Source organism: Pipistrellus kuhlii, unplaced genomic scaffold (assembly GCF_014108245.1).
Source record: "Pipistrellus kuhlii isolate mPipKuh1 unplaced genomic scaffold, mPipKuh1.p scaffold_m20_p_19, whole genome shotgun sequence".
NCBI classification, from domain to species: domain Eukaryota; kingdom Metazoa; phylum Chordata; class Mammalia; order Chiroptera; family Vespertilionidae; genus Pipistrellus; species Pipistrellus kuhlii.
In genome coordinates, this window is record NW_023425504.1 from 11,756,584 (window position 1) to 11,767,449 (window position 10,866).

General features: G+C 38.1%; 1 protein-coding gene across 1 annotated transcript; it reads right to left on the minus strand.

Moving 5' to 3' along the window:
- Nucleotides 1-8,562: 8,562 nt before the first annotated feature.
- On the minus strand, nt 8,563-9,501 carry LOC118721948 (olfactory receptor-like protein DTMT). The gene has a single exon (XM_036443212.1). It carries the CDS (start codon nt 9,499-9,501, stop codon nt 8,563-8,565), a length of 939 nt encoding a protein of 312 aa, XP_036299105.1.
- Nucleotides 9,502-10,866: the final 1,365 nt, after the last annotated feature.

Here is a 10,866-nt window from a genome sequence, read left to right on the forward strand (position 1 = left end):
AAATTGATGGTTTACTATACATAGTAACAGAAAATAGATCAGTGGTTGCCTGGTGCCAATGATGGGATAGACTGACTGTGATGGGGCAGGATGTTCTATATTTTGATTGTGAGGTGGTAGTCACAAAATTATATACATTTGCCCCACTCATTCAATTGTACACTTACATTGGTTACATTTTTGGATGAAATCTTTACCTCAATGAGGTTCATTTTTCTTCAACCAAAGAAATGTGATAAGGGTCCACATGCAGAGATTCAGATTAACTAGACCCAGTGTGGGGTTCTGGTATCAATACAGAAATTCTGATGAGCAGACATAATCCAGAACTTCTCTTCTCGATACCAGAGTGTACGGTGTGCTTTCTTTTGTTAGCCTGCAAGATTTCAAATCAAGATTGCTTATATTCTCCATTTAAAATAACAACATGAAACATCATTTCATTTTTTATTTTTATTCATTTTTTATTGTTTGAAGTATTACAAATAGTAATACATATGTCTCCTCCTCCCCCATTAACCTGCCCCCAGCATCCCCTAACCCCTAGTACATGCCCTTACACACGTCACCCCCCCCATGTGTCTTGTATCCATTAGTTATGCTTGTATGCATGCATACAAATCCTTCCCTCGATCTATTATAGTCCTCCTCACCCCCCATCTCTCCTGCCTTCCTGCTATAGTTTGGCAGTTTGTTCAATGCTTCTTTGCCTCTGTATCTATTCCTCCCCCCATTTCTTTCCTTTAAAAAATCTTGCCTCTGCAGGCTAGAAATAAACAAATAATAACAAGAAATGCTTGACTCCCAATTTCAATGTCCAACAGTTCTGTGTCCCTGTTTCAATGTCAAACAGTTCCTTATGTGTACATGTCAGCAATGAAAACTGGATGGTGGGAACATGGTGGCAATGCAGGTCTGACCCTCTCTGATTTGGTTCTAGGCAACCTGCAGTGATGCACAGCTGCTGACTGCTAGCATGGCAAAAAGTCGTCAGCATCCTCCATCTCTGGACTGTTTCTCCTCTTTGTGGTTGGAGCAGACCTGTTGATTCCTCTCTGTTGCAGGAATCCACCTGGTCTTGGAGTTTTTTTCTGAAAATATACAAACATGTTCTCAACCAAAAGTTAATAAAGGATTTTTTTCTATATAATTGATTTGGGATCCTTTTTATTTTTGCCCAAACAATTTTTCTTTGTCTTATTTAGACACCATGTATGTTTTTCATGGGTGTCTTACTGTTAGCATTACAAATGAAAATTAATTTTGTAAAGTAAAAATTTTCTAGATTTAATTTACTTATAGGATATTTTCCTTACATGATATTACCCTACTATTCACCCCTTTTTTTGATTAATGAAGGCTTTTGTAAATTTTATAATGCAGTCTTGATAACTTTATATAAGTCAGGCAGAGAAAGATAAATATAATATGATCTCACTCATTTGTGGAATATAATGAACAACATAGACTAATTAAAAACAACAGATTCAGAGACTGAGAAATGTTGATCAGAATGTAGTACCTCAGGGCATGTAGGGGAGGGTGAGGGTAAGGTGGAGAGATCAACTAAGGAACTTGTGTGTATGTATATGAGCCTAATTAATGGACACAGACAACAAGGGGGTAGGACATACGTGGGGGGTAGGAGGTTATGGGGGAATAAGAACTTATATGTAAAAAATAAAATTATAAAAAAATAAAATAGAACATTAAATCTAATCCATACTAAAAATAAAATGTTAAATCTAAACCATAACTTTAAGAGAAATGGTTTCATGTGACAAATATTTTTAAATGAAACTCTCTGTAGCCTGAAAATTATTTTGGAAGGAAAGAAAGAGACGTTTCCTTCAAAAATTGTAAGGATTATAATTGAAAGTCAATATATTTGAACTAAAGTAATTTGTGTTTTTGCCTCCCTGACAAAGTTTATATAAAGTTACAAAAAGAAATTGGCAGTCAGTTTGAATTAAATTGCCATGGCTTAGAGCAAAGAATGTCCTTACATTAGTTTATTCTACAATGTCATTATAATTTTAGGTATTTTACAACAGTATATTGTACAATTATCCCAACCAAACTTACAAACTAATTCTTTGAATGTTTGGCAGCAATTTGAAAAAGGACATGAAAGGATTTAATCCCTTTCAGAAGGAATTAAGGCTCTGGGAAGGCACTTTAGCATTATATATTGGCCCCTTTTGCTTTTTGTGCCAAGAGAGACCCTCTTCTCACAATTCAATTGCTCTCAGCTGTTGCCTGAGCTTTCTGTTCATGTTGAGCTTGAAGCCTCGTGGTGGCTGGTACCATGGATCTGTTTCTCACCCAATCGTGTGAGCTGGGCCCTCACTGGAGAAGAAACCTGAGTTCCCTGAGATATGTGATCAGTGCTGGGGCCCCTCCAGCAGGCAAGGGGATCCCAAGGCAGGTGCTGGGCATGGAGGCCATGGGGGCATAGGCTACCAAGGAGACAAAACTGAACCTCATATAACACTGCTTGGCCCCAGAGGATGACTTGTTAGCCAGAGATGGGTAAGATTCCTCAGGGAAGGAACAACCTAAGACAGGCACAGTCACAGAGGGGCCATCAGGAGAGAACTTGGGGTCAACAGAGGTGGGGCACAGACCATCACCCCCCCAACCTTGCAGGGGCCTGAACCCTCACCCCTTCTGAAGGAGGTCTCCTGCCCCCATGGCTGCTTTGCTTCCCACTCCCAGCTCAGATTGGGACACAGGTGACAGACAGAGATTTGGCCCAGCTCAGATCTGGACCCAGGTAACCAACAGAGACTTGGCCGATAGCAGCTGCTCTATATCTAAATCCAGCCTAGCACCAGGAATGCTTAGGGCCTACTTAAGAATGCAAATAATTTTTCCCACTAATATTTACAGGGTAAACTAAGATTGTTGGTAGAGTATTAAATGAACCATCATTTTACAGATGTGTTTAAATTCATTAAGCTCTGGTATAGTGTTAGCATATATTCTTTGACCTCTGGTGAAAAGCAAAACACTTTTTCCCCCCCTTAGCTTTTTGCTTCACCCACTCTCAAACATGTGGGCTATTTCCCTTTCTTAGACTATTGGTTCATTTTTATTGTTTTGTGCATATACTATTTAAATAATAAACAATGGAGTCAAGTTAATGCTGAATGCTTTAGAGGTCCTTTCTTTGGATGTACCAGAACTGCTCTCTCCATTGCTAAGTACAAAGATTGTTGTAACCAAGTAGTGTCTGCATGTTGCACGGGTGGAGTTATCAATACTGTCTCTTTAAGATGTTTGACCTCTATATTTGATTTCTAAAAATCTAAATTATGAGCAGTTTCTTTTGTGACATTTCCCCACTCTTGATACTCTCCTGGTCAGACACCCACATAATGAATAATTTGTTCTCTTTCATCAAGGACTTCATTCAAATGATCCTTGTCTCCTACATGTTCATTGTTGCCACCCTCCTGAGGATCCTCTCTGCTGCAGTCAAATCCAAATACCTTTCCACTTTTTCTTTACACTTGACTGCTGCCATATATATGTGCAATATTATTCCAACTATTCTCTGGACCAAGAAATAGCCATATCCATTTTCTACATGATAATAATTCTGTGTTAAATGCCATTATTTATTGCTTAAGAAAAATTCAAGTGAGAGATTCCTTGAAAAGGCTTCTTTTCTATGAGGTTCAAGGTCAGTCTTAGTACAAACTACACAAGAAGATGCTTATGCTTAAGAAATGTCTTATGTTTCTTAATGTTTAAGGTGTAATTGCATTACCTTGGACTAAATATGTCCTCTGATTCTCTATACAACTCTTCTCTTTTTCCACATTTACATTTTTTTTTCAAGTAATCATCTTTCTTTTTTTGTAAAGTTTTTTAAATACCCTTATCTTTGAGGTAAGCTTACAGGCAACTTGGAACATAGATGATTTTCTTTTGGACCCTCAGTATCTAAATGTATAAGAAGGAATGAAGCCTGGGGTAGTATTGTTCAGTGGTTAGAGCACTAGCCTGTGCATCAAAGGATCTCGGGTTTGATTCCTGGTCAAGGGCACATACCTGGGTTGCAGTTCTAATTCTAGCCTGGTGTGGGCACAAGTAGGAGGCAACCAATCAATGAATCTCTCTCATATTGAAGTTTCTCTCTAAAAATCAATGGAAAAAACACCCTCAGGTGAGTATTAACAAAACAAAACAAAAAGAGGGATAAAGAGAGGATATTTAAATTTACTAAGCATGTATCAATACTAGGCATATTTTAATAGAATAGGTTATTAAACTTCTTAAAAAATAATTTAAATAAGTATTATTTACCTTATTTTCACAAGAAGAAATTTGAAGACTAAATAAGCAAAGTGTCTTACCCAAGGTCATATAGCTAAGAAACAAAAGCCAGATCCATTTGTGTCTGTTTTATTGATTTAGTTTTTTTTTTTAAATCTTTCTTTCACCATAATTTCCAGTACATACTCTGTTCTGTGATAGATCAGAGTGTAAAAACATCATTCATTAATCAGTATATTTAATTAATGTGTTTTTCCTTTTGTTGTTGAGTGGTCTGCATCAAGATTGATTCTTTAGACTACTGTACACTCCCAGTGATAGGAACCATTGTTATTATCTTGCATTAAGGGCACAGTAAGTATATATCCCATCTATAATAATGAAACAGTACTATGCAAATTGACCATCACACAAGATGGGTGCCCTCATGTGGTGAAAGATGGCTGCCCCCATGTGGACACAAGATGGCCACCACAAGATGGCCAGCAGGGAGGGCAATTGGGAGGGACCAGGCCTGCAAGGGAGGGCAGTTGTTGGCAATCAAGCCAGCAGGAGAGGGCAATTGGAAGGGACCAGGCCTGCAAGGGTGGGCAGTTGGGGGCGATCAAGCCTGTAAGGGAGGGCAGTTAAGGGTGACCAGGCCGGCAAAAAAGGGAAGTTGGGGGTGACCAGACCTGCAGGGGAGGGCAGTTAGGGGTCACGAGGCTAGTAGGGGAGCAGTTAGGCATCAATCAGGCTGGCAGGGAAGTGGTTAGGGGGTGATCAGGCTGGCAGGCAGAAGCAGTTAGGGGCAATCAGGAAGGCAGGCAGGCAAGCAGTTGGGAGCCAGCAGTCCTGGATTGTGAGAGGGATTGTGCCTAAATGGGCAGTTGGACATCCCTCAAGGGGTCCCAGATTGGAGATAGTGCTAGCTGAGCTGAGGGACACCCCCCTGCACAAATTTTGTGTACAGAGTCTCTAGTATATGTAATAAAGGCATTCGTTTCTTCATTTCTTCATATAGTGTCCCATAAAGATGTCACATGCCTTTTGGGGGGATAGTAGATTTTTGAGGCATATCAAATCATCTATATAATAAAGAGGTGACATGCAAATTAGGCCAGGACTCTGTAATGGGTCATGACCAGACAGGAGGAGGTTGCGTGTGCAGGTGAGGCCCAGAGTGGAGACGGAGAGAGAGGCACGAGGGCTGTGGAATGCTGTGAGTCAGGTGTGGGTCCTGGCCCCCAATGGGGTGCCTCCTCATATGGCAGGAGGTGGAATGCCCCCTCAAGTGATTTTAATGGTGCTGGGCCTCTAGTATCCTATAAGCCACAACAGTTTTTAACTATGAACTAGAGGCTCAGTGCATAAAAATTCATGCACCGTGGAGTCCCTCAGTCCAACCTGTCCCTCCACACAGTCAAGGAGCCCTCAGCGGATGCCCTACTGATGGCTTAGGTGACTGGGCCAATCAGGAGAAGGTGCTACCCCCATCACCCTGCTGCTGCTGCCACTGCTGGCCTCCTCGGCCTTCGCAGCCATTGCAGTTTTGTCTGGAAAGATGTCAAGTCTATCCTAATTAGTGTGTTATCCTTTTATTAGTATAGATAAATTTGTTCTGGCTGTGGATACACATTCATGTTTGTTGATGTGTAGGGATCTAATGATTGATTTATCTAAAGTTTCAGACTCAGCCATAGTCCTACCCAAAATCTTGCACCTATTGGCACATTTTTGTTTATTTAGTTTGCAATCAGTTTTAGCTTCTACTTTGTGAAAGGCACCAAGGTGGATATTTGAGCCTCGGGGGTAGAAAAGACATAGCTTCTGCTCTCTAGAAACCACATGTTCCTAAGAGCTCCTTTTTCTCTAGAGTGGGAAGATTAGCATCTTGGATATAGGGCCTTATCTTTGATAGCCCCACTTTCAATTCAGACACTACAGAATATTTTCTGTCATCTCAACAAACTTTTAGGTTAAACACTATTTGGTTTGGCCTCTTCTGGCCTTAAGGTACGACAAGGGAACTGAAATATTTTCTTAGTATATCAATTATACTGCTCCATTACCACCAATTCTGTGTTACCTTACTGAGATTCAGTTGTGTTTTCCCAAAGTTGTACCACCAATTACTCTCAAATGTGCATCCCAGTGATTAGACATTTATAAAACTTACAGAGTGATAAACCCAATAAAACTAGTACCCATCTAACACCATACACAGTTATTACAATATTATTTACTATATTCTCTGTGCTGTACTTTATATCCCCATGACTATTTTATAACTACCAATTTGTACTTTTCAATCCCTTCATCTTTTTCACCCAGCCCTCCAACACCCCTCCCTTTTGGTAACCATCAGTCTGTATTCTGTATCTATGAATCTGAGTCTGTTTTGTTTGTTTATTTTGTTCTTTAGGTTCCACATATAAGTGAAATCACATGGTATTTGTCTCTCTCTGCCTGACTTATTTGATAGCATAATACCATACTGGTGCATTTATGCTGTCTCAAATGGTAAGCTTTTAATCTCAATTTCTAAACTTATTAATTAGTAAGAAATAGTTTTGTGATTAGCACAGGTCTGCAAACTACACTTTAAGTAGCACTGACTAGACTATTGTGGTGCTTTGCCTGAGTAAGCACAAAATTATAAACTCTAAAGGTGTTATGGAATAAAGATTCTAGGTTCACCCAACTTATCCCATTATTTAACTCAATGTGATACATTTTTTAGCAGTACCAAATGTATGACAAGCCTAAAATTTCATCCATGATCAAACATTAAGATATTACACAGATACAGCATAAAAGGGCCAAGATATCCTGTCTTAGCTCCCAAACCCACACAAAAATCCTTATGTGTCTTAAACTCTCAAATTATTGTGTAACTTTCTTTTTATATATTTTAGTCTTCTGACACCTACCTAATATGGCACTTTCACAGACTTCTGTATTAGAATATTTTAACCTCAACATGTTTCATATTATCAATGGAGGTAGCTAGGAGGCAGAAGTTAGTATACTGTTTCAGGGATTGTTTCAATGTGACATTAAAACTCAGAGAGATTAGTTGATTAATCTAGTATTACTCAACAAGTTAGCAAGAGATAAATTAAAACTAAACTTTATGTTTTAAAAGATGGTAACTTTTAAAATTCAGTTTGGCTTACTGGACACCTTCTCTGTTCCAGGCATTATACCAGGCTAGAGCTGCGGAGATTAATTAAACGGTGCTGACTGTTAACTTCTTGGTTAACATCAATGAATATTCTGATAATTATAATTTATTGTGATGGGTGATATAATAGCAACATGAAGTGCTATAGGAGCCTAGAAGAGAGAAGGGAATGATTATGAAAGAATTCATAGAGAATGTAAGAAGATAAAGTGTAACAGGTATTACAGGGAGAAGATATAACATTCACAAAGGCAAGAGTCATGTAAGTTCATAGACAGCTAAAAAAATTAAGTGTTGAATGTAGTTGGAAAATGGAGTGTTCTAAGGATGGTAGGCAAAGTGAAAAATGGTTCATAATTCTCAAAATGTGGTCAGTTCAGGTGGTAGAGGATTTTAAATGCTGAAAATATTTTAACTTTGGTGGAGAGCTTCTGTAGGGCAGAGAACAAATCAAATGACATGATTGTTTTTGCCTTTGTTTTTCTTCTACTAGTATATCTTTTACCTTGCTTATTACATGAAAGTGATATATTATTTATATCAGAGTGTTATTATGAGTATCGAGTTATTGTTTGGAAGTTGTGAACTTTAAAAGGGTATTATGTATAAGATATTTTGAGCTATTATCATTAATTCTTTCCTTTCTGCCTTTGTCCCTCTCTCTTTCATCCCTTTCATCCTCCCTCACTCTCCCCCTTCCTTTCTTCCTTCCTTCCTTCCTTCCTTCCTTCATCCTTCTTTCCTTCTTTCCTTTCTTCCTTCCTTCTTCCTATTTCCTTCCTCCCATCAATGATCTAACATGTAAGTTTTAGTAACTAGGAAAAGGATGAACACCTCAAAATTATAGAGAAACTATTAAGTCCTGACTATATAACCATTACCTTATTTAGAGAAAACTCTGCATGTAAGTGGTGAAGGACTATGAAATAAAAGAACATTTTTTTTTATTTTTTGTTTTTATGGAGAGATAAGTCTGATCTATAGTCTTATACCTGGATTTGGAGCAAGAAATGGATGGGTAAAAACTTCCAAGGTAAAAAACTTCCACAGTAGCCTGAGGCTTTGGATCTTCTATGTGCTCAGTGAAGTCTAAAAAGTTGATAAAGGTGTCTTTAATGTCTAAAATATGTTTTTCTGCTGAATAGTTTCCTCAATGCTCCTTTCATGTCCTTGTTTCTCAGACTATAGATGAAGGGGTTCATCATGGGAGTTACAATTGTATACATGATGGCAGCCACCTTATCTCTTTCTGCTGAGTAGTGAGAAGAGGGGAGAAAGTAGACTGCAATGATGGACCCATAGAAGAGGGACACAGCTGAGAGATGGGAGCTACAAGTGGAGAATGTTTTCCACTTCCCCTTGGCTGAAGGAACCCGAAGAACAGTACAACCAATAAGAGCATAGGAGACAATAATAAAGGTGAAGGGTATAAAGATTACTGATCCACCAATGACTAAAATTGTCAAGTGGTTGATTTGGGTGTCTGAGCAAGCAAGCTTTAAAATGGGTTCCAGGTCACAGAAGAAGTGCCGGATTTCTCTCTTATCACAGAAAGTCAAGAGGTTCAGCAAACTGAGATGCAGTGTTGAGACAAGAATGGAGATGACCCATGGGGTCACAACCAACAGGGCACAATGCTTGGGACTCAGTAATGTAGCATAGTGTAATGGATAACAGATAGCAATGTACCGGTCATATGCCATGGCTGCCAAGAGGAAATTGTCCAGGTCCACCAACAACATAAAAAAGTACATTTGCGAAAGGCATCCTGAAAAGGAGATGGCAGAGCTCTGGCTTTGCATGTCTACCAACATTTTGGGGACTGTCGTGTTTGTGAAGCAGATATCAGTGAAGGATAAATTGGCAAGGAAGAAATACATGGGGCTTTGGAGGTGAACATCATTGATAATGGCCAGGATGATAAGTAAGTTTCCTACCATGGTGACCAGATACATGCACAGTAACAGCATAAAGATGAGTTGCTGTTGTTCAGAATCTGCTGAGAGTCCCAGGAGGAAGAATTCAAAGACAGTTTGGTTTCCTTGATGCATTGTTCTACTGTGTCTAAAATGAAGAAGTTCAACTTTACTATGAAATGGTAACATGACATTAAAGCCATTCAGAATACATTGTATTATACTAGATCATAGAACTAAATAAGACCTTGGAACCACATAGTCCTGGGTCGTATTCCCTGCCTACTAAAATACAAGTTCTACAATGGCATACATTATACATTTTACCTATTATGTTCAATGCTGTACACCATTGCAAAGACAGTGCCCAGCACATAGTAAGTACTTAATAAACATTGCCTAAATTTATAGAAGAATGACTTAATAAATGGATATTCTGAATTTACCACTCACTATCTTAATAACCTTGCTATTTGTGATTTTCTAAGTCTATTTCATCAATTTTAAAATGTGGATAATGCACACTTTTTTTGCAAGGATTGCACAGACACATGTAAAATGCCCATGTCTGTATTTTATCTATTGATGCACAAATAGTAGTTATTGTCATCATTAATTTGAAAAAATCTCAGACTCTAACAGCAAAAAGAAACATTAAAATAATATATAATCTAACCTTATCTTTGGGAAGTTGAGCATTCAATATGCATGTGATTGTTTAGCTGATCATGTTTTAGTGTTCCAGAGACAAAGATGTCAGTCTCCTTCCAACACCTGAACCAAAATTTAATCTTTTAAGTAGTAGGCTTTCCTCCTAACTTCATAAAAGTTTCAGTTTTCACATCACCACAAGGAGAAATTAGTTATGTGAATAAAATGCTGCTGAAAAGTCACATAGAATTGTTCACTGAATTAAGCAATACAGAGGTAAAGTTCAATGTCTTTAACAATGCCATTTATAGTAGAGTTGATTGAGCATAAGCCAAAATGAAGAAAGTCTAGGGGTAACACTTGAAAAGCTAGTGTTAAGTATTTGAAATTTGGAGCTTATAAGATATCAGGTGAAAACTGTCAGGGAGAAAGCCTCACCACAATAAAATATTATTATAAGTCCAAAACAAAACAAAGTAAAAGAGCTAGAATTTATTGAGGGCTTACTATGTTGCAGACCCTCTGCTAAATGTTTTAGTATGGATTTTCTTATTAGGTAGTCACTGCAATTCTTTGGGTTAAGTAGGACTACTAATAAGATGTTTTATTTACAAATGAAGAAATCAATATTAAGGAGATTAAATAACTTGATAAAAATGATATATAGTAGTGTAGTAGAGTCAAAATTCTGAACTCAGTTTGATTTCAGAGCCCAGTTGTTTAACCTCTATGCTATACTGCCACTATACTACTTATGCATTCTCATTTGTAAAGAGCATCATCTATGTTCTAGGCATATAAGAGCTTGCTCAAAGTCACCAAGTTGGTAAGTGATGGAGCTGTATTTTG